Source organism: Neovison vison, chromosome 10, assembly GCF_020171115.1.
Source record: "Neovison vison isolate M4711 chromosome 10, ASM_NN_V1, whole genome shotgun sequence".
NCBI lineage: Eukaryota > Metazoa > Chordata > Mammalia > Carnivora > Mustelidae > Neogale > Neogale vison.
The window spans coordinates 31,258,698-31,282,303 of NC_058100.1; the positions used below are offsets into that span (position 1 = coordinate 31,258,698).

At 52.1% G+C, this 23,606-nt stretch overlaps 1 protein-coding gene across 3 annotated transcripts in view; it reads left to right on the plus strand.

Moving 5' to 3' along the window:
* MPZL1 (myelin protein zero like 1) overlaps nt 1–13,930 on the plus strand; it is a 52,210-nt gene extending 38,280 nt beyond the window's left edge. For all 3 annotated transcript variants that reach the window (XM_044266879.1, XM_044266880.1, XM_044266881.1), the window contains exons 4-6: nt 86–218; nt 2,607–2,709; nt 12,248–13,930. In XM_044266879.1, coding sequence (XP_044122814.1) covers nt 86–218; nt 2,607–2,709; nt 12,248–12,349 — 338 coding nt within the window. In that variant the 3' untranslated portion in view covers nt 12,350–13,930. The remainder of the gene's footprint in view (nt 1–85; nt 219–2,606; nt 2,710–12,247) is intronic.
* The last annotated feature ends 9,676 nt before the right edge of the window (nt 13,931–23,606 follow it).

A 23,606-nucleotide genomic window follows, 5' to 3' on the forward strand; every position in this document is an offset into this window, starting at 1 on the left:
AAGCACTCACTTAGTGATTTAATAAAACCCTGCTTCTTCTCTTGGTAGCAAAGTACCTTAAAATGATTTTGTTCTTTCTCTCCAGAGGTCTTGCCCGTGTTTCCGGTTTGGGTGGTGGTGGGGATAGTTGCTGCTGTGGTCCTGGGCCTCACTCTGCTCGTCAGCACGACCCTGGCTGTCCTCTACAGAAGGAGAAACTCTAAACGGGATTATATGGGGTAAGAAAAGCTGCTTCGGGGGCGGGGGCAGGGTGGGGGAGAGGTTGGGGGAAGGAAAGGAATTTAAAAAACGTGAATGTTTTTGGAGAAAGAATGGTGAAGTATTAGCTACTGTTTGCTTTCACATCAGAGTGGGGGAGTGTGTCCCTGTGTCCCGCAGGGGCCAGCAGAGCTCGGAGGCCTGTGGGTGAGCATAGGCTGTGGCCTCCACCCTGCTCCAGAAGGCCCGTCCTGGGTTTGGCGATCAGCACGGCCGTCGGCAGCCCCCCGACCACAGGGCTGCGAGGCCACGCACGTTCCTTTCCCGCTCTGAGTGTGGTTTGAGTCTCTGGTAGTGTTCTCACGAGGCTCTCCTTTGCAGTTAGGTGAATAGGAAACGGTAGTCCCAGAGCACAGCGCCGACGGCCGCAGCGCTGTGACGGGAGGGCTTTCCCACTCTTCCTGCTTCGTGAGCAGTTTTACTGCTTTGATCATTCTCGAATGCACGGCTGGACTCCTCTAAACCCGGCTAGTAAGAGCTGAACAGCAGAGTGTACCAGCAATAAAGAGAAGTAGACTGTCTTTTTGTTTATGGCTTCGGAAAGAGAGTACCTCGTAGCAGAGGGTACGTGTCTAACTGAAGGACCTTCTCCCTGGCTCCAGCTGGACAGGCAGCCCACGCACGCTAGGTACGACTCCCAGGGTAAGACCGAGCAGAGGCCAGGTTCAGGCTGCAGCACGAGCCGGGCCTCCTGTGCATGGGCCTGCCGGCAGCAGCCTGAATCTGGGATTGTGCTCCGAGAGGATGGCGTGTGCCGGACCCCCGTGCTGCTGGACGGTGGGAACCCGGGCCCGCGGCTCTGGTCTTTAGGAGTGCCGTGTTCTAACAAGTTTGAGTGTTCAAATTCAGATCTTGTTTGCTTGGAATGCTCTGTCCTGCTCACTCTGTCTTCTCCTTTGCATGGTGAGTGCTTCACGAAGACCTGTAACTAGAGGGCTGGTTTTCAGCGGGAGACTAACGCCGGGTGGTGACACGCCTGGGTCTGTAGCTCTTGCTTTGGGGTCAGAAGGGGGCAGAACTGTGCCTTAGAATCCTGCATGGCACCGTGAATGCTGCTTTTCTTCTTACTGTGGTTTTTTTTCCCTCCCCTGCTTTTTCTGCCGTGGTGTGCCGGGATCAGGTCCTGCTTATCTGCCACTTCTTAAGAAAAGCTGACGTAGACGACACCCTGGGACTGTGGCAGGGCTGGGGTCCTCTTCCACCCCCACTAGACACATGGTAACTAATCACACTGCCGTTGCTGTTAACATCGACGTGAGTGTGTGTTCCGTCCCTCGCCCTTGTCGATAGCTGACCCGCTAGCTCTGAGCTAACCCGGCAGTTACTACGGTTTGTCCACGGATACGTCCTGTGTTTGCATGGGCCCCTTGTCGAGTGTACCATCCCCGGGACCTGGGCTGTCAGGGTTCCTAGAGGGTTTGTGCATTGGAGTATGTATGTTCTTCGTGTGGAGCAGCGGTGCGTGTGTGTGTCCGTGTTCTTTCATATGTGAATTGTGGTGTTGGTGATTGAGACCCTCTTTGTGTCAGATCCCCGGACCATTTTGGTTTGGGGTCAGAGCTCAGAGCTTCCTGTTTCGGAGAAGAGCGCCATTCCTGTTCACTCTGGTCTTAGTAACCACACTTGAATGTGACCCCCCACCCCACCCCCAGTCCTGAGAGTTGCTTTAAAAAATGCATCATAAAGGACTTACGCTCCGACAAGTACCATTAGGGAATCCCTAATGAGTTTCCTCCTGCAGTCACTCTGCCTTTATTTATGAGGTAATGCTCGTTCTGAAAGACCCCCAGAGGCCTGACCAAGTTCAGCCAGTGTCATGCGACATCCCAGTTTCTTAGTGTTCGTGACCTCCTGGGTTCTCTTTGGTTGGGCTGCAGCCTTCGTGGGGAAACTGAGTCTGGGGAGCTATGGGGTGGAAGGGAGGAGGCGTGCCTGGGTGCGGGTCTGGTGACTTCTGGAGCACTCAGCAGAGGCCTGCCTTGGGCCACTGGCTGGAAGGCTTGGCTTGCTCGCCGAGGTGGATGACAGCAGAGGGAAGACACAGAGCAGCGGAAGCATACATGACCCCGAGAGCCAGAGCCCTCTCATCAGGTAGCGTGATTGCAATGTGGGGCCAAGAGGTTGCGCCACGCTGGTTTCTGTGCACACACAGTGGGTTCATCAACTTGAGAGAAGTAGTGTCAGGGACGAGAAACGGCCTCGAGTCTGTGACCATTTTGACCCTCATCGTTCTGTTGTGTGTTATCTGCTGCTTCATCTTGTCATCACTTGCCTATCTATATATTTTTTTCCATTTATTTTATTTTCTTTTTTTTTTACATTTGTTCTCCATACTGCCAACTCACCAGCTGCAGTACGTCAGAGAGCGCGTCCCCACTTAAGGAGGTGCCACGGAAGTCGCCCTCCGATGCAGAGGGTCTGGTAAAGAGCCTGCCTTCCGGATCCCACCAGGTAACGGCTGGTTGCAGCTCTGACCCCCCGCTCTGCACCCTGGCACTTTCCTGGTGCAGGAAAACAGTACTGAGCCCTGCGGCAGGAAAGAGAGCCACCCGGGAAGGGGGAAGCAAGAGCTGGCTGAGGAGGGCCACGGGAACGCGTGGAGAAGAATCCGGCCCGCAAAGCGTTCCACCGTTTAGATTGTGCTAGTCATGCCGCTCCTCTCGGCCCGATGAAATTAGGGGACGGCCTCGTCAGATGAAATTCCTTAACTGCTTAAGGAAACAAGTCCAGTGAACTAAATTATGCTTGAGGCGCCTGCAAGACAAGGAATTAGCAGGAAAAAGTGATATTCTTGGTATTGAAAATAAAACGGGAACCATTATTTTGTATGAGTTCTCCAGAAGAATCTGAAAGTAAGGATGTGTGTGAGTAAACGGTAAGCTCGATGAACAGGGCGCGGCGTGGAGGTGGATCCGTGGAGGAGGAGTAACTGTGATTTGGAGCTCAGCATGGGATCTAGCGTCGTGCTTGATAATGTGTTTCGGCTGTGTTGTTGGGACTCTAACTGCGGCACGGCAGAAATTCCAGAGCTTAGGACCAATTCTGTCCTTCTGGGGTAGAAAGCATTCTAAGGAATTTGGCCAATTCCAGTTTTTCCCTGAGGTGTTTTGGAGCTCCAATGGATTTAAAGGGAACTGAAGGACAGAATGACAGTGTTCTGTGGAGGGTGATATACTCATGCTCTTTTTTTTCCCCTCTTTTTTTAAATTAATTTTTTTTAATAAACATATAATGTATTTTTATCCCCAGGGGTACAGGTCTGTGAATCACCAAGTTTACACATTTCACAGCACTCATCTTTCTTTTTTTAAGATTTTTTTTATTTTTTTATTTAACAGAGAGATCACAAGTAGGCAGAGAGGCAGGCAGAGGGGGTGGGGGGGAAGCAGGCTCCCTGCTGTGCAGAGAGCCTGAAGGGGGCTCGATCCCAGAACCCTGAGACCGTGACCTGAGCCGAAGGCAGAGGCTTAACCCACTGAGCCACCCAGGCACCCCACCATGCTCTTATTCCACAGCTTTTACTGAGGCACTGTGATGGTCACTCCCTAAAAGCACACACCCGGCAGTTCACAGAACTGGGCCTAAAACTCAGGTTCTAGCACATTCTCTGTCATATCATAGCATCAGGGCTCATGACTAATTCCTAGTCTGTCTCTCTCAGAGAACATACTATGTCTCAGATACCTCAGCTCACTAATTTGGGTTGCAAATGGGAATAGGGTTATGAATAAAGGCTTGAGAGTTAGGCATAACATCTGAAGAAGGCTTGGAAACTTTTTCTTCTGCTTTAAGTGCTGTGGGCATTGCTTACCTGTTCAAAACAAACAAGGAGATAAAAACCAGAATGGTGTTTGGACATTGGAAAATGAAACAACGCAGTATGGTACTGTGATCCCTGAGAGAAAGGACACAAATAAGAGGAGCCCTGTGACACTCTGAGCTTACTGCCTTGAGGCAGTTCCCAGACGGCAGTGCTGGGAGGGGAAGCACACCGGAATTCAGTTGTCTCAGTGAGTTGAGGAGCAGAAGTCAGTATTTGGGGAGGCCAAGGTTTCTAGGATTTATGAAGCAAAGTACCAGAGAAGAAGAAACCACAGAGAAAAAAAGATGTGCAGTGGTGGGACTCCCTTGAGTTGTGTTCCTGAAGGCCAGAATGCAGAGACCTGGTGTTACACAGAGCTTTGGTTGTAGTCCTCACAATTGGTCATGCCTTAGTAGTAGAGCTAGTGCAGCACCAGCATGTGGACACCGTAACAAAGCTTCAAAGGAGGCGTTTGAAGAATCAGACTAAAGTAAAAGTATATTAGCTGCATGCAAGAACAAAAATCCAACACTCTTTACAAGAATACAACAAAATGCAGCACCCAGCAATGCAAAGTTTACGATGCCTAGCACCAATCAAAATTAACACACGTACAGAGAAGCAGGAAGATAATAACATAACCAGGAGAAAAGCCAATCAATAGAAACAAAACGAGAAATGACAGACAATGGACATAGAACCAGGACATTTAAACAAGCATGAAAATCTTAGAAATAACTTTAATGATGTAAAGGAAACCTTGACATAAAGAGACACATATAAAAAAGACCAAAACAGGGTGGGGGGCGGGGCGTGAACAACAGCAGCAGCATTGGATGGCATAACCCAAAGAAAAAAATATCAGAAAGCTCGAAGACAGCAATAGAAACTACCCAAAATGAAGCATGAACAATGAACTTCTAGGGTTCACTAGAGGAGATGGGCCACATCTGACTAGAGTCAGAAAAGGGAAGGAAAGAGAAGAGAATAAGGAAAAAAATTACATAATAGTAATGCTTTCCATTCTTTTAACTATTTTTTCTGGTATTCATGTTTCTAAACAACTTTATTATATTACTACTTCTAGATTCTTCAGTTTTAGATATTATCTACCGACTCCCTACTATGGAAAATGAAAATATACATTTCTTTTTCTCCCAGTCTTTTTCCCTAACACACATTCTGTACACATACATACACACAGGCCTCTTCCCGATGTGGTTATGTCACTATATTTAGGTATATTTCAGAGTTGAGTGTACCTTTTTTTTCCCCACCATATATTTGCTTCCTTTTATAATTTTTTATTTTTCATGGAGTCAATATTTGCCTTGTTTTTTATTTGCAGTTTTCTAAGTACACATGTATGTATGTATGTATGTATTTCAAAAATTTTATTTACTTATTTGAGAGAGAACAGGGGCAGAAGGAGAGGGAGAAGCAAGCTCCCCGCTAAGCAGGGAGCCCAACTCAGGGCTCATTCCCAGGCCCCTGAGATCATGACCTGAGCTGGAGGCAGACACTTAACTGACTGAGCCACACAGGTGCCCCTTTAATAATTTTCAAAAGCTTTTTCTTACTCTTGCTATAACATCCTGTACTTGTTTTCATGAATGCATTTTCTTCTCTCTGCACATACCATTTTTTCATATATTTTATGTGATTTTTAAAAAATGTTTTCTTCTTTCACACCATAAAGTTCCCAAGTGCCATAGAGCATTAACAGGTGATCCTAGTCTGTGCTTTTTTTCTCTAAAGATTTATTTGTTCCTTTTAGAGAGCAAGAGCAGTGGGGAGGGGCCGAGAGAGAGTCTCCACTTGATTTTGCTGTTTCTTTTCAGTTACCTTTTTCTCTTATCATTTCTTTGATGTTAGAAGCTTTACTCAAAGGCTTAGTGACCCCTGGTTACCCATTGATAGTGAAGGTGCTCAGATCTGACCCGAAGCTGCTTGTGTAGGGACAGAGCTTCCTGGGTCACGGGCTTTCCTGTTGGTATAAGGTGCTGCTTGTCTTCCACCGGGGGACCTCTGAACCCGCTGCTGGGGTCTCTTCTTGGGTTCATCACTTTCTCCAGAAGGAAGTCCCTGCCGGGAGTGGAGCAGAGGAAGGAGACATGAGGGCTCCTTGCTCTGTAGGCAGACTTGCCCACCCTGTTTGGAGGGCCGACACCTCCCCCTCCCATGCCTGCTGCCCCTGAGTCAGAGGCTGCCTCCCTTCCTGCGAGTCAGCCCCCAGGGTTCTGCCCAGGCCGAAGTTGGTGAGAAATAACCCAACCACAGTGTCGACCAGTAGGGGCATTTTTCAGCATCTGCAAGGTAACAGCAGACTAGCTTTGGGAGCAGAATTGGAGCATTTCCCACAGTTGATTCCTGGGTGGTTCCCTTTGTGCCCAGGGCAAAGCCCTGAAGGCCTCTTCTGTCCCCATCAACTGCACATCAGGGTTTCTGTTAGGTGGCGTGCACCTGAGTACCCTTTGACTCACTTATTTTTATCAAGTCATATTCTACCTTTTATTTTGCAGTTGTACTTGTTCAGACTAGTTTCTGCCTTACCTGTTTCTGGCACTTACACATCCTCTGCCAGTTAGGGCCAGGCTTAGACGTAGATCATGTGATTTCCTAGCAGACTTCTCTTCTAGCTTTTGTTTTGTTTGGCGTTGCATCTTGTGACCATGTCAACTCACAACACGGACTGTTCTCCGAAGGCAAAAATGTTTGCTTCCTTCACACCATAAAGTTCCCAAGTGCCATAGAGCATTAACAGGTGATCCTAGTCTGTGCTTTTTTTCTCTAAAGATTTATTTGTTCCTTTTAGAGAGCGAGAGCAGTGGGGAGGGGCCGAGAGAGAGTCTCCAGCCAGACTCCCCTCTGAGCGTGGAGCCCAACACAGGGCTGGATCTCACAATCCCGAAATCAAACATGATGCTCAACTGACTGAGCCCTGTACCCCTGCAGCCCCCAGCCCCGGGCACCCCTGGCATGTGCTTTTATTCACCGTCACTCAAGTGCTATCTTCAGGTTCCAGAGCGATGCCTCTCTGAGCATCGGAGTTTTTGATGGAAGTTGTTTTCGCCAGAACCCTTGTGACATACACTTCCCCCTCAGCTTGTTCAGATGGAGGCTGCAAAGATCTTCACAGTTTAGGGAAAACGTACTTGACCTGGTATGTCCATCTTATTAGGGAATTTATGAGATTAATTACCTTTTTTTTTTTTTTAAGATTTTGTTTATTCATTTGACAGAGCACAAGTAGGGCGAATTAGAGAGGGAGATGCAGACTCCCCACCAAGCAGGGAGCCCAATGCAGGACTTGATCTCAGGACCCAGGGATCATGACCTGAGGCTAAAGCAGAGAGCTTAACCTCCTGAGCCACCCAGGCGCCCTAGACTGATCCTCTTCTATCAGTTGAATGCAACCAAACATCAGGATTCTCTTAAGAGTCTGATCCGTATGTTCTGGTGTGAGCAGTTCCACAGGCACGTGGGTACTTGCTGTGCAGGCCGCATAGGCTGAACTGGGGAGATGATTGGCACCCACCCTGCCCCCCAAAACCTTAGGGTCTCCTGGATTATTGGCATCACTTTTAGGCTTTTCTGTGATGTCCTGAATTTTTTTTTAGTCCTAATGAATATTTGAGGGGGGGTTGTTTAGTTTTTGTTTTTTTTTAATACCCCAGCAAACATCCTTGAGGAGATCTTCATATTTAGATGAACTCCAAGATAGTGCGTTAAGAATTAGTGGTATATGGGGGTGCCTGGGCAGCTCAGTCACTAAGCATCTGCTTCAGTTCAGGTCATGATCCAGGGTCCTGAGATCGAGCCCTGCATCGGGCTCCCTGCTCAGGGGGCAGTCTGCTTCTCCCTCTCCCACTCCCCCTGCTTGTGTTCCCTCTCTTGCTGTGTCCGTCTCTGTTGAATAAATAAATAAAGTATTTAAAAAAAAAAGAATTAAAAAAAAATTAGTGATGTGTTACAGACTGGCACTGACTTGGGTCCAGCCAATGGTGGTGGTAACGTGGGGAGAACTATTTCATCTCAGCATCTGTTCGTCATCTCTGAAATGATGGGTTGGGGCAAGTCGATCTTCTCATTTTTCTCTTTTTAGTTATAAGGGCCTGTGGTGCTCTGTGCTTTATAAGGACAGGCTAGGCGGTTGCCCAGCACGCTGGCAGTCAGACCGGTGAAGTGGGGGTGTGGGTAAGAATATGTGCAAACTATCCCTTTGTACCTTCTTCTGGGATTTTATCATGACATGTTCCCTGATCACCAAAACCTTCCGTTTCCTACCTGCAGGCACCATCTGAGAACCTGGTAGCATTCGTAGTTACTACTGGGAGGAATAAATACATCTGTGCTATTTTATCAGAAGAGAAGCAGCAGGAGAACCTAAGGAGGATATTTACAAAAGATGAGACGTAACACCCAACCAAGACATTAAGTTTGCTGTTTCATTCGTCTTGCTTTGGTCACTATTTTTGTTATAATTGGAAGGCTTGAGTAAAAGTAGCTTTAATAGTCAGAGGTTTATTTATTCACAAGGGGTCCCAAGGAAGGTACTTCTGTGTTCTTTAGTTCAGTGACCCCACAGTGTCATCAACAACCTAGTTCTTTCCACCTTATTTTTTCTTAAGATGCTGTTAATTTCTTCAACAGAGACTGACACAGTGAGAGAGGGAACACAGCAGGGGGAGTGGGAGAGGGAGAAGCAGGCTTCCCCGCCGAGCAGGGAGCCCAGTGCGGGGCTCCATCCCGGGATCCTGGGATCATGACCCGAGCCAAAGGCAGACACTTAAAGACTGAGCCCCCCAGACGCCCCGACCCACTGTACTCTTTCAGTCTCTGCATATTGTCTTGTTCTTGGGCTCCTTCCCGCAGCTTCCAGATGGCTGCCGTGGTTTCTCCCGTGGAGCAGAGGCAGTGGGAGAAGAGCCGACTGGCCTCCCGTGCAGTTTTGTCGTGGAGGAAAACCTTCCCCAGAAGTTCGCCCGCAGGCTTCTCTGAGTCCCATGGGGAGCGGGTCACACCCTGATGGCTCTTCCCATCCGGGTCATTTACCTGAGCGGGCGGAGGGCGAGTAGCACACGCAGGGTGAGGGCTCAGCAGAACGCGAGCCAGCGGCCTGGTCGGGAAGGGCATGAGGTGGGCGCTGCTTCGAGTATCCCGCGTCGGGGATGACAAGTAAAACGTCTTTGGGAAGTTGAGTTTAAAATCATTTTTGTGGGCATCTTTCCTGAATCCCGTGCTGGAGGTGGTTAGTGTTCTGTGTGCAGGAGGCAGGCATCGGCGGGGCGCGGGGACGCAATGACCCAGTTCGTGCCCTGTGGCCAGGACGCGGGGACATAGCAGCCTTTGAGGTGCGGGTGCATCAGCTCAAGCAGCACTCGGCGTGGCCCTGCGCGGCCGGATCTTCTGGGTCCCACGTTGCACGTGGACAAAGGGAAGCTTGCTCGGTTGCTGGGTGGCGGAGCTGCTGTTCCGTCCAGATCTGTTGGCTTGGAGGCAGCTGCTTGTTTTCTCCGGCCTGTCCCGTTCTTGTCAAGTCCGCGACACACTCGAGCCCATTGATCTCATCCTAACACATGGCTGCGTGTCACACTTATTTCTGGCAGGACATAAATACTGAAAAAGCTGTTTTGTGAGCGGTCGCTGAGCATGTGGTGAAAGCAGATGTTCTCTTCTGGTGGTGCCTGTGCTGACGGATCGGGTGTGACTGAGACCAGAAAGGGCCGCAGAGACGTCGGCCAGTGGACAGCAGGACAGAACACGGTAGCTTAAGTCATGTGATTAATGTGCATTTGGGGCAACCGTTTCTCCATGAACCCTCTGCCCCCACCTGCACCCCTGTGTCTTCATATTGGAATACTTTTCATACACATGGAACTCAGGAGTAATTTTATCTCCTACCAGCACTAAAAGGAGAGACTTGAGTCAAGCAGTTTGTTTCTTGAAACGTTTTCTAGTTAAAGACAATTTGTGTAGTAATTAATCGGGAAAACGTATCCAGAGCAGCTTCTTACTCGATTATTGTATTCTTTGTGGTAAAGCAGCCCCCAGCCGCACCCCACCGAAGGAAAGGGGAGGTTGGAGGGGTGAGTACCGAGATGTACGGTGGACATCCACGTCAGCACAGGTGCTGTTCCTGGTGTTGTCTTAATTCTCGAACACCCAAAAGTGACTCTCTTCGCGGCGGCTGAGTCATCTCCACGTCTGTCTTCGTTCCCTTGCGTGGGACTTGCATGTTCCGACCTGCATGTTCCGCAGGGACCCAGGCTGCTTTCAGATTCCAGAGGGCCTTCCGGACCGACTTCCGAGAGCTCTTCTGGATTGCACTAGATCTGTCAGCACGTGCCTGAGCTTGACCGATATCCCAGAATTCGTCTAGGCCCGTTGCATCATCTGCCCTTTCACCGGCGCTCCTGGGTCTGCTGGTCCTGCCCCAGGCACTGAACTCACAAGATCCCGGATCTCGGGAGCCCATTCTAAGAGGGAAAGGGAGTGAGGACAGAGCATAGTGGTAAGCAGTTGAAGGAAAAAAACCACAAATCCACCAACAGGAGGGGATTCCTTGTATCTTTCAGTATTTCCCAGTTGCTTTTGACAAATGTTGTGTCCTCTTGCCAGGAAAGACCACGCTGTCTCGCATGAGACACCTTACTGGTGTTTTAGCATCTACTGACTGATTCTCGGCTCGTTCCGTGTTCTTTTTCGTCTTTGTTTTCTCTCTTCTCTCTTCCACTCGCCTGGTGGACCAGTGGCCTGTTGCCGTGTAACAGACCACCCCAAAACCCCAGAACACGGTACCATGTTTATTTGGTTCCCGGTTCTGTAGGTCGGGTGGGCAGATCTGGCCGGGAGAGTGCAGCCGTGTGTCCTTGGGCTCACCCACACACCCACAGTTGGCTGGACCGTTCGCAGTGGTCTTGGTCTCGGTCTGTTCAGGGACAGGCTCTGGGCCTGAGAGGCAGCCCTGGGGTGTTGGTCTGTGATCCACTTTCCACTGCAGGTGCACGTGGTTCAGCCCCAACAGCCGACGTGTCCCTTCTGGAGCGCTTGGAGGGCCTGTGCTTCTCGGGAGCCCCCGGGGCACATTAGAGGAGGCAGGCTCAGGGGCTCCTAGGTGGGCGTATGCTTGTTCAGTTGAAGCTACAGGCGTCTGGCCACTGAGCTTAGGATTCCAGAGGTGAAAGTTTAAGCACAATATTGGACTTCCCAGGAGAGTTTCCTAGATTGGGAGAAAAGTTGACTTTGGGTTATATTGAACTTGTCTTTTGCAATCAGAGCTATTGTGTTATTGTTGTTTGTAACTTCAGAACCTCTGGGTCGGAAGGGAGGGACGATAAGGGTTGTGAAGTGCAGGCACCGTCTCCGGCCTCTGCTCGACATCCTCCCCTGGAGCCAGAGAGACTCCTGTGCCCTGCTCTGCACCCCTTCCCCCCGCCACCCGCCTTCCCTGGCTGCCCTGCCTGAGACTCTGGAGCCCCCTTCCTCATGCTGAGGCCAAAGGGAGGACTTCTACACTAGTCCGCAGAGTTTTCTTCACATTGCTTCAGTCATAGCCTTTTGGTTTTTTATTTTAAAACGGGAAAAATAGTTACATGGTCTTAGATGTCAACGAAGCAATATCTTTATTAGTTATGATAGGATCAGACCAAAAGGGTTATACTCTAAGTAGGCACATGAGAGAGTATTTGAAATGTTTTTAAGCACCTGTTTGTACAAAATGACCAGTTCAGACTGGGCATATCTTTGAGTGATACCCAGGACGCTGGTTTCTTACTGGCATTAGTCTGAGGCTCATGATTTCAGGGCGTCTCGGGTTGGGGTAAGTGCCCATCTTAGTCCTTAAAACTCGGATCCCAGTTCCAAGGGCTGAGGAATTCTGTGGCAGGTATTGAGGTAAGGGTAATTCCTGAGGAGGAACATTCTGCTGTACAGAAATCCCCAAACAGATAAAGAAGTAGATGGCATAAGGGAACGTGCCCCCAGGCACCAGCTTTAACAGTCCCCAGCCTTGTTTTAGGGTCTGCCCTGGACACACTGTTCCTAAGAGGTCTCCTCAAAGACATCTAAAAGGAGGAACTCACGACTCTGGAACCCTAATGTTACCTCTTCAATGATTGCTTCTGCACCTGCCCCTGGAGGGAGCCCCGGTTTTCCCAAACCCCTAATTGTCTTTCTCTCCTCCAGGGCCCAGTCATATATGCGCAGTTAGACCATTCTGGTGGACATCACAGTGACAAGATTAACAAGTCAGAGTCTGTGGTGTATGCGGACATCCGGAAGAATTAAGAGAAGACCCAGAACATATCCTAAGAATTAAGAGAAGACCCAGAACATATCCTAAGAAATAAATGAAATGGAACGCTTGTGCAGAAAATGGAGCCCATAACCCCATGTGGCCTGGGAGAGCTGGGCAAGGACAAACACGTTTATTCACGGGAGGAGAAAGATTATATAAAGGATATGTATAAACATTCTATTTAATCTGATACGGGGAGCCAGTGCTGCATGACGAACAGATGCTATGATTCTACGTATATATGAACTGCCTTGCTGTTCTGTGCTGTCTTCCCGGGTCATTTACAGTTGGGAAAAGTCCAAAACATTCCTGTTGCTGTCATTTACGTGCGGTTTGCCTTCGTGGAGACGGTAGCAGATCCTTAGTGTTCCAGTAGACGTGGCCCTGTGGTCTAAGGGCTTAGCCAGTCTTAGCATTTATGGTGGTCGGAGAGCGGAGACGCTGACCAGTGTCGGCACCCCTGCTGGGCTGTAGGAGTTGGAAAACCTCGACTCGCATGCCCCTTGGACACAGCTTGAGAAGTCTTTGTTGGTGTTTTTCTCTCTAGAATACAGGGTAGTCTTTCGCTTTGTATGTTGTGAGACCGACTTTCATGTTACACCCTAACCCTCTCAGTTTGTGGATCCGGCACGGTGAGACCAGCAAAGGGTAAATGCCGAGGCCACCGCTTCCTTGATGCCTTCAGATCGATACCATAAACACCGTTGACGTAGGAAGCCTAGGCCTTGCTTGAGGAGTGGGTAGTATTTGGAGAGTAAGAAGTACCGCTTAACATTCTTTGCCCAAGTCCTTCCTGCTTGAAGTAAGGGTCTCCGTCCAGCCGAAGGAGAGGAGTATCCTTTCCTTTTAAGTGGGCACAAGTGGGGTCATTACAAAGCCAGTCTGTGGCACCCGGAGCTGTCGCAAGATGATCCTCTTTGGAAGAGCTTCCGGCATGTCTGGCGAGACGTGGCGTCAGTCATAGCTCTGTGATAGCTTCCCGGTGTCTCAAGAGGCTGAAGATAGTCTAGACTTTTGTGAATCAGTGGGTAGGGTTATTAGCACTTCTACTCTGGGGTTCCCATCTCTGTCACTGTTTTGAAGTTTGGGGTGGGGTTTTTGGGGGGGGTTTCTTTTTTTTACTCCACCCCCTACTTCCCCCAGTACGTGGAATCGATTAAAACTGAGAGCTTGGCACCCGCTCTAGCAACAGCCACTGGCCCCCGGCCCCCTTGCCGCCCAACCAGACCCCTGGCCCTGGCAGCAGGGCCCCTAGCCCTTCCTCTTGTGTCCCAGTGTGCCTGTGCCTGTGCCTGCCACAGAGGACAATGGTGGGGTTGCTCTCAGCTGGCAGAGCTGCCCTTCCTGTGCCTTATTAGTGGCAGGACGAGACCTTTTAACATTCCATGTGATCAGGGGACACCCAGAAGGCATTTCTTAAGAGACAAAAATCCCAGACCACCTCTCGGTTTTCAGTGAAATGTATCCGGCTCGGGAAAACCCATCTAGTTCATTATTATTTTTTGTTTTTTCCTTCTTCAGAATTGTTGTACCTTTGTGAATATCTTAATACATCTTTTTCAATTACTGAATCATGTCATGTCTTCCTTCTTTACCATTCGTCCCCCTCAGGCCGCACTGGGCTCCTCATTCTTCAGGAGCGCCATGCACTGCCTGCTTCAGGCCCTGTGCACCTGCCGTCCCCTCAGCCTCGAGCTTGCACTTGGCGCCTGTCTGGGTGGCTTGATCCCCCACTTCCTGTAAGTGTCCGCTCCCCTCAGAGAGACCTTCGGCCGCGTGCAGAACAGCCGCCTCACCCCCTCGGCCGGCTCCCCGGCCCCCTGGGTCCCACTGCCGTGTGCTCGCTCAGCTCTGCCCGTGGGAGCACGAGCCCCAGAGCACGAGACTGAAATGAAGCAGCGAACCTCCAGGCCCTTGCCACAGAGCAGGCCTGACGGGGCATAACGGCGCCAGCCAGCATGACTGAGCGCTCGCTGTGGGCCCGGCACTCGGCATTTCTCACGGTGCGTCGCACGGCGCACACGCTGCTTGGACAACTTGTAGAAAGAGTGTCATGCTTGCGGTGTAGACCTTGCCTGAGGTCACTCAGCGAATAATGTCCAGAGAGGCAGGACTGGGCTTGTTCTGAAACACTGCCCTGTGGCCTAGCTCACCAAGATAAGCAAATAAATAAAAGAACTTCTTCATTGGAGTCAATGTGCCACGTGCCTGAAAGGCAGTCCTCGTGTTCAGGAGGAGCTCGGTGGGGCTGATGCGAGGGCGGTGTCGTACAGACACAGGGACCAGGGGCCACACTCAGTTTGGAAGACAAATATGGTGACAGTCTGTTGAGAGCTGTGTCACAAGCAATGAGGGTGCTTGTGTGGCTCAGTTGTTGGGTGTCTGCCTACAGCTCAGGTCATGATCCCAGGGTCCTGGGATCGAGCCCCGCATCGGGCTCTCTGCTCGGCAGGGAGCCTGCTTCCTCCTCTCTCTCTCTGCCTGCCTCTATTTGTGCTCTGTCAGATAAATAAATAAAATCTTTAAAAAAACAAACGCTGTAATGTCTTATAAGCCATGATGTTTTCTAGGGATTTATTAACTTGCTAAAATTACACAGACGCACAGGCGGCTGGCTGGCCAGCCTTCACGCTCTCCTGAGTGGGAGAGAGTCGGAGCTCAGGCCAGCCGTGGGAGAGGATCTCACGGGAATGCAGTGATCATGTGATGCGGCGCCAGAAAGAGAGACCCTCCTTCAGCACACAGAGGCAGAGTACCGGGAACTGGGTCTGGGGGAGTTGCTCCCACGGGGCCTCTGGTTTCCAGGCTGCACGGGGAGTGCGCCAACCAAATATACACTCATGATTGCTGAGGCGGCCCCAGCCCCAGGCGGGCAGGCTTGGCAGTATTTAAGTGGAAACCTCAGATTCTCTACCCGCCCCCACCACCCCTCGAGGCTCCCTTCGCATCCTTCTGGGTGACTGCCGTGCTGGCCCGGTTGGGGTGAGGAACCGATGACTTCATCCTCTCCCGAGTGCCTGGGACAGCGGAGGGAGCGTTCTTGCCGGGCAGGACGGTGGCAGGTGTCGTCGGTGGAGGTGAGGCAAGGCACTGCCCGTCTGTTTCTATGACGGGTTCCCACACTCAACGTTCTCCCTGTATATCCACGTTTTCTGTGAAGAATTTCAAACTGGCACGAGAGGGGAAGGTAAAACCCACTTCCACACATCCACCTCAGTGACGCTTCAGCTGTCCCTTTCTCCTTCTTCCTCTTTTCTGAATTATTTGAAAACAAATCCCAAAACATGTCTGTTTACCTGACGTTCTTTGGTCATGTTTAAAAATAGGTAAATTTTGTTACATAACCGTAATGTCTTATTACATTTAGCAGAAACTTTTTTTTTAATTTATTTAAGAGAGCAGGGGGAGGGGTAGAGGAAGAGTTCTGAGCCAGACGTGGGCTTGATCCCGTGACCCAGAGATCAAGATCTTAGCGGACACTAAGAGCCCTGATGCCCACTGACAAAGCACCCCAGGCACCCCTAATGGAAACGTGTAAAGAAAAACCACACATTTAAAAAAAAAAAAAAAAAAAAAGATCTCTTGCCATTTGCAACGACGTGGATGGCACTAGAGGGTGTTATGCTGAGAGAAATAAGTAAATCGGAGAAATACAAATCTGTGATCTCTCTGATACCAGGAAGTTGAAAAACAAGACAGGATCATGGGGGAAGAGAAGGAAAAATCAAACCGGACGAAAGCAGAAGACAAACCATAAGAGACTCTTAAACAGGTTTGTTGGCGGGGGAGGGGTGACTGGGGATGGACACTAAGGACGGCTCGCGTTGCGATTGTTGCGATTGTTGCGATTGTGTACGACTGACGAATCACCAGCCTGTACTTCTGTAACCAGTAATACGTTGTATGTTAGTTGAATTAAAATTTAAAAAACATTTAAACAATTCTTTGACTATAGGAGCGCTTGGGTGGCTCAGTCGGTTAAGCCTCTGCCTTCCGCTCAGGTCATGATCCCAGCGTCCTGGGATCGAGCCCCATGTGGTGTTCTTTGCTCAGTGTGGGGCCTGCGTGTCCCTCTCCCTGGGCCCCTGCTTGTGCTCTCTCTCGCTCACTCTCCAAAAAAATCTGTCTTGGGCGCCTGGGTGGCTCAGTGGGTTAAGCCGCTGCCTTCGGCTCAGGTCACGATCTCAGGGTCCTGGGATCGAGTCCTGCATCGGGCTCTCTGCTCAGCAGGGAGCCTGCTTCCCTCTCTCTTTCTGCCTGCCTCTCCATCTACTTGTGATTTCTCTCTGTCAAATAAATAAATAAATAAATAAATAATCGTTTTTAAAAAAAAAAAAATCTGTCTTTAAAAATAATGACAAGAATTCCTTAATATCATCTAAAACCTGTTCATATTCAAATTCCCCCTTGTCTCAAAAATGGCATTTTACAAACGGTTTCTTCGGATCAGGACCCATGCAAACACAGCTCCAGTGACAACGTCATGCCTGTGTCCAAAATAAAAGATGGGACCATGGGCTTCTGTGGTTTGTTTTCTTCCCTCAGCGCGGTTCGGAGCAGCCTCTGTGCAAGCACAGAAAGCACCAGGCCCTCAGCCGGTAACACCTAGGGAGCCTGCTCTCGGGTCGATGCACCATATTGGAAACCATTTCTGACTTCCTGGCTTTTGTTCTACTTGTCTTGTTTCTGTTGACCCAAGTGGTCCTGCAAGCATCACCTTTTCTCCTGACTGAAGAATTTGCAGCCCGGGGCAGTGGCACGGGAGGAGACAAGCCCCCTTGGAAAGGGAGTCGGAGGGGTCGATGGTGGTGGCCTTCTAGCTCCCTTCGGGCTCCCTGTCCCCACCACATCCTTCTGAAGGCCCCGCGGCTGGCGGAAGGGCCACGGACTGGACTGTAAGAACAACGGCGGGGGGGCGGGGGCAGAAGGCTGGCGGAGGCCCCCGCACCCGCAGGCCCTGGCTGTGCTCTCAAGGACGGAAACGTAAACCTTTCAAGCCCCCGAGTCCCTGAGGAGCTGCTGCTTCCGGCTTCCCTTTCCTCCTGCAGACAGGGTGTGGGACCATTGTCCCTTCTTGGCTCAGGTTCGGGTTGGGTCCGTCATTCCTTTGCGGGGAGCCTCGTGGCCCCGGCCTGCAGGGCTCCTGAGCATGAAGAGGAAGGGCTGGTTCTTTTCTTTCTTTTTTTTTTTTTTCATGTCCACAGTTGGGACGAGGAAGTCAGGCAGGTTTAACATCCCTACGTCTGCTTCGGAGCCCTGCCCTCCAGAGCTGCGTGGCGGACACACGGGGTCTACTTTGGGCTCCTGTGCCCAGATCGCCACTCTGCTGAGGGAATGGGGGACAGGGCCCAGCTCAGGCCAGCTGGCTGAGGGCCCGAGGTTTGCCTTCGCCTGCCACAGACTCCGAGGACACTGAACTTTGACTCTAGATCCATTCTCGTTCTTTCTTAGGGTTTTTTGTTTTTTTTATTTTGTTTTTTAACAACAGTGTCTTTCCACTCGATAAAAGAAATATGTTTATTTCATTTTGTAGGGAATCTCTTAAAATGTACAAGACACCCGGAGGAATGCGGAGCAGGGAACAAAGAAGCTCTTGCTCTCGTGGGCCCCATGAAACCCCAGAGGCTTTGTTTCTAACACATCTGGGCGTTTCTATCAGAGTCAAAGGCCTGGACTTTCTTGCCCAGAAGCCTTTCCTGAAGGTAGTTGCTCTGCCAGAGGGAGCCGAGTTTCTGAAAAGTTTGCCTGGGCGTTTTGGTCCCAAAGAATGTAAAATATCTGTGGACCAAGTAGGTGCTGGTGGCCAACAAGGGCCACACCACGCGGAGTCCTTCCCTGCAGGGAGCCACTCCCTGGAGCAGGGAGCTCCAGGGTCAAGCCTGTGGAACAGCATCACACCCCGAGAAAGGAGCACGTATAGAAGGCACAGCCTGAACCCCTCGGACACGGACACCTCAGGACACACAGGGGTGCGGAGAGTAATGACTTAATGCTGGCTAAGTGAGGGTGAGCAAGGAGGAGGGAAGCAGGTGTGCCCACACCTAGCTGGAAATACCTAGGCTGATACCGTGAGGAAGGTGAGAGATTTGGGTGCCTTGTGTACGTTTTGTCCATTTCAGTTCATTCTGGGTTTTTCCAGGGTTCCCTTGCACGCCACCTCCTCCTCCCCGTCCACAGGCATGTGTTCAAGTCATTGCAAAAGGCAATCCCTTCCCCTGGAGGCCAAGGGCGGGTAGGAAGGAGGGTAGAAGTATAAAGCAGGCTAGCCAGTGTGACCCGGCATTGGACGGACATCAGAGCTGTTGTCAAGCACTGGTTTGGTATCTGGAATCCCGTTGATTGGAGAAATACATCTTTTTTGTGTAAGTATCTTATTTGTCAGAGATTTGTACACATGCAGGGGAGGCAGCAGGCTCCCTGCTGAGCAGAGACTCAGATCCCGGGACCCCGAGATCATGACCTGAGCCGAACATCTGCACGTTCAACGGACTGAGCCGCCCAGGCGTCCCAGCAGAGATAGATCCCAACGAGAATTGTAGCCCATGCAACGTGATACGTGTTCTCCTACGTATTAGTGATTCCCCCTCGATCCAAGCTGGTATTACTCTTTACAGATGCTCCCGTTCCATCTTTGGTGGTTCTGCCTTGGCATTTTAAGGTCAATGAAGTTAGTGCACGGCCCTGTATGGTCGCCAGTGGCCACATGCAACCAGACATGAAAATTACGTGAAGTGAAGTAGTATTTACAGTTCGCATCCTCAGTCGTACTAACCACGTCGCAGGTGCCTGGTAGCTGCAGGTGGAGAGGACAGGACACACGCGGGGACAGCAGCTTTCCTTCAGCACAGGGAGTTCTGTCCGACAGCCCCGGGGCAGACCACGCAGGAGCCGGCTGCCTTTCAGTCAGTTGTGCCCCCCACACACTCTTGGGACTGGCGGAGGCCATTCCAGTCGGAGGGGACAGCCCAGAGCCTCAGGCTGAGGGGCAGAGGGGCCAGCACGATGGCCACGTCGGATTTGGCAAGGAGTGGGCCCTGACAGCCTTGCAGTCCAGGCTGAGAAACTGGGCGGCCGCCCTGAAGGCAAAGGGCTTTAGCAGAGCAGCAGCGATTGGGAATTCTTGGGGAGCGAGCGCACCTGCCCGCTAGTGGGGTGGCGGTCAGAGATCTGTTACGTGGCTGTCAGGGACGTCCGTCACCAGCCGGACCGTCCAGAGCGTGGGAGTGAAGATGGCCAGGAGGGTCTGGGGAGGGCGGGGGGAGGGGGTGGGAAGAGCGACGGGCGGGGCCGGGGACAGAAGGCGCGAGAAGAGACGGGCAGCTCAGGGGGGGGGGCTCCTGAGGGCCTCGGGGCTGTGGCCCAGGAGACAGGCGGCGATGGGACTGTCAGCTCGGCGGGTCCCAGGATGACCAAGTGCTCGAAGCGCCGCCAATCCCCAGCGGATGGGGCCTCTCCCTACGTGCTGGCCGCCGGGAAGCGTCCTCCCCGGGTTTCGACGCTTCCTCCGGCGTCTCCGATGGGGCTGCCGCGCGGGCTCCAGGCCTGCACCGCGTCCCCCGGCGTCCGTGCGGCCGCTCCCCGACGGGAGTTTCTGAAACAACGCGGCACCGCGTCCTCAGGGAAGTCGCCGCGTCCCACGGGCCTTGAGCGGCGTCGCTCCCACGTGCTCGGTTCAGACCCCGAGGAGGCCCAGGCGCCCTGCGGCCTCCACAACCACAACTTCTCCCGCCTGAATACCTTATCCCAGCCTGGCAAGTCTGCCCCGGCCGGCCCCGGCTTTCTCCTAGAAACGCCTAAAGCCATGTCAGGGTGCGCGTCTCTCTACGTCCTCCTCCCACAAGCTCTGTGTGGTTCTCCCCAAATCCTGTTTTGTTTGTTTTTTAAGATTTTATTTATTTGACAGACGGAGATCACAAGGAGGCAGAGGCAGGCAGAGAGAGAAGAGAAAACAGGCTCCCCGCTGAGCAGAGAGCCCAGTGTGGGGCTTGATCCCAGGACCCCAGGATCATGATCTGAGCCGAAGGCAGCAGCTTAACCCACTGAGCCACCCAGGTGCCCCCCAAATCCTGTGTTTTAATTGCCTGTTTATTCCCTCTGCAGGAGCTTACCTGAGTTAACTCCTAGCAGCCTGTAAAGCCGGCCAGTATTACCATCCCCGTTTTAACACACGGGAACTGGGGCGCCTGGGTGGCTCCATGGGTTACAGCCTCTGCCTTCGCTCGGGTCATGATCTCAGGGTCCTGGGATCGAGCCCCACATCAGACTCTCTGCTCAGCAGGGAACCTGCTTCCCCCTCTCTCTCTGCCTGCTTGTGATCTCCGTCTGTCACATGAATAAAATCTTAAAAAGCAAAAAAACAAGGGAACTGCCCAGGAAGAGGTTAGCCTGCCCAAGGACACAAAACGGGCGCCTGGCCGTGCGGGGATCCTGTTCAGAGACGTCCTGGACCCACGCGTCGGTAGCGACCAGGCAGACGGGCCGTCACGGGCCTGTCCTCGCGGCTCCAGCACAGAGCCCGTGCGGGTCATCGTCGCTCATCTCCGTTAGGGTCCACGCGTTTCACCCGCTCAGTGCACGACGCGTCCCAACCTCTCGGAGGCCTGTGGAAACGTGAGCACCTCCCGCAGGCGGCGAGCTCTTCCCGCCCACTTCCCGCGCACCCAGCCCCTGGGCCCCCGGCCTGGCGGTGGAGGAGGGGGACAGAGCCCCGGCCTCCAGCGACCTGCGGAGGGAAGGGGGTCAAAGTCATGCTTAAGGAAAGAAGCGGATGTCCTGTCTTCTCCGTTCCCTGCGCTCCTGAAGCCTCAGGGATTCGGCGCCTTCTCCGGGGAAGCTTGGCCGGACACACCTGCTCCCGTGGTGTTGCAGGCGGGGTGGGGGCTGCCCTGGACGCGGAAGTGGTTCAAAGGGTGGCGAGACGCGCGAGCCCGGGCGGGACCAGAACGGGGGAGGCTGCGACCGCGGCCACAGCGGGAGGCGGCGCTGCCATCTGCTGGCCAGAGAGGGGACGTGCCCACGCCCGTCCTGTGGGTGGGAGGCGGCGCGCCACCTGGGCGGGAAGCAGGCCAGGACGGCCGCCCAGAGTGTGTGTTCTGGATGTGGGGAAAGTGACAGGAAGGTCGCATAACTGGTTTGAGGCAGGCTGGGGGCCGGAAGTGCAGGGTTCCTGTACAGCCTGGCACACTCCCTCCGGGCTGCGTGAGTTCGACGGCGCATCTTCCCAGCACGGTCTGGGAGTTAAGGGGCTGCACCTCCAAGAACCCCTGCCTTCTCCCTGTCCACCTACGTCCACCTCCCAGCCTTGCCCATCTTCGCTCTGCCAGGGGGGAGGTGGGGTGGCTAGGGAGGGGGGCCTGGCTCACTCCAGGACAGGGCAGCCCCCAGAGCATCTGCTGGCCCAGAGGGGCTCACGCGAGGCTGTCATCCACACCCACCCATGTGTTCCCCCACCTGCCCCACTCTTCCACTCCCGCAGACTCTTCCTTCTGCTCCTCTCCTGCTAGCCTCGCACAGCAACCTTTATGGGGTTGTTTGAGCCCCGCCCCTACACAGGTGGCCAATCGGATCTCAATTCACCCCAGTGGATATACACCCGCCCCACTGATTGGACATCTCCACCTGGCCTGCCCGGCCCCTACATCCAGGGTCCACAAGCAAGTTCCTCTGGGAGGGTCAGGCCCTTACATTCCCCCCTTTTCTTTGGAGATTAGTCAAATCCTTGACTTTTCAGATAGTTCTATCTTATATTGAACATATAAGACTCACATTTTATCGACCCAATTTTCTTTAGTATAGCAACAATAAACTTACAGTTTTTTTAGTCTTAGTTTTTAGTCCATGGTCAACAGGGTCTGTCGGCTGCCGCTCCCATCTCTGGGGGGCATCCTTACTCTCGGCTCATTTGACGTGACCCGCATGAACCCAGGCCCTAATACCTTCTACTTTTACTGCCGTGGGGGTGGTTAGGATAACAGTAAATTGTCCCTTCCAGCAAAGCTTCAAGTTCCCCACTTGATAGTGACGTATCCAAAGCAAGTCCCTGGGATGTGGTTCCACCACTGTCTCTGTCCCAGTGTGGGCAGCTTGGATCCCTTCTTTTTAAGACAGACTGTAATGCCTGCAGTGACTGGGGTATAGACTGATCAGTCATTTCTGCTAGGCAACCTCCTGTAGCCTAGGACAGAGCGGGGGGAGGGTCCTCCCAAACATTATTTCAAATGGGGTCACCTTGTTTAAATAGGGTGTATATCGTGCCCTGAGGAGAGCAAAAGGAAGGAGATCCATCCATCCACCGCCAGCCTCCAGAATTAACTTTGTCAAGGTCTCTTCGAGAGTCTGGTTCATTCTCTCTCCTTGCTCAGAGCTCTGGGGCGAGTAGGCAAACTGTAGTTTCCAATTAGTGCCCGTGGCCTTGGCCATCTGTAGCGCCTTGGTGAATGCAATCAGCTTCGCTTTTCCACTGAGATCCTGTGTGGCAGGGCTGTCGTCCAGAGTCCCTGCTCAGGAGAAACCATTGCAGCCCCCGCATACCTCTTTCCACTGACCATGTAACTACTCCCTTCTGTGAACAGAGTCATTTCCGCATCCAGGAGGGGAGTGTCTCTGAGATCCAGCCTTATTCCCGTGACTTGGGTTAGGACCTTCCCGCAGTTGTGTGGGTGGTCAGCCAGCACCTCTGATAGCAATGTGGCTGGATTTAGCACTGCCGGGGGCCGGAAGATCACTTTTTTTTTCGTTTAGGAGGAGGGCCTGATACCCTGTCACTCAGGCATTTGTTATCCACCGGTCTGGTGGAGTCCGGAGAAGGCCCTTGATAACGTGGGTGGTGGTCAATATGAGATTTTGACCCAGAGTCAATTTGCATGCATCCTTGACCAGGAGGGCCATGGCAGCAATTATGCAGAAACAAGGGGGGAACCCAGCTGCTACTGGATCTAGTTTCTTGCTAAGATAGGCCACTGGCCTTCACCAAGGCCCCAGAGTCTGAGTCAAAACTCCTTTAGTCAGCCCTGCCTTTCCATCCACATACAAGTGGAAGGGCTTGGTAACATCTGGGATGACCAATGCTGGGGCACATAGTAAGGCTCTTTGTAATTCCCGAAATGCTCCTTCTGCCTCAGCTGTCCACACTCTACCATAGTGAGTCCTCCCTTAGCCAGTTCATAGAGAGGTTGTGCCATCTCCGTGAAGGCAGCATCCACAGCCAGCAGTAGCCCACCGTCCCAAGGAACTCCCTCTTGGAGATCA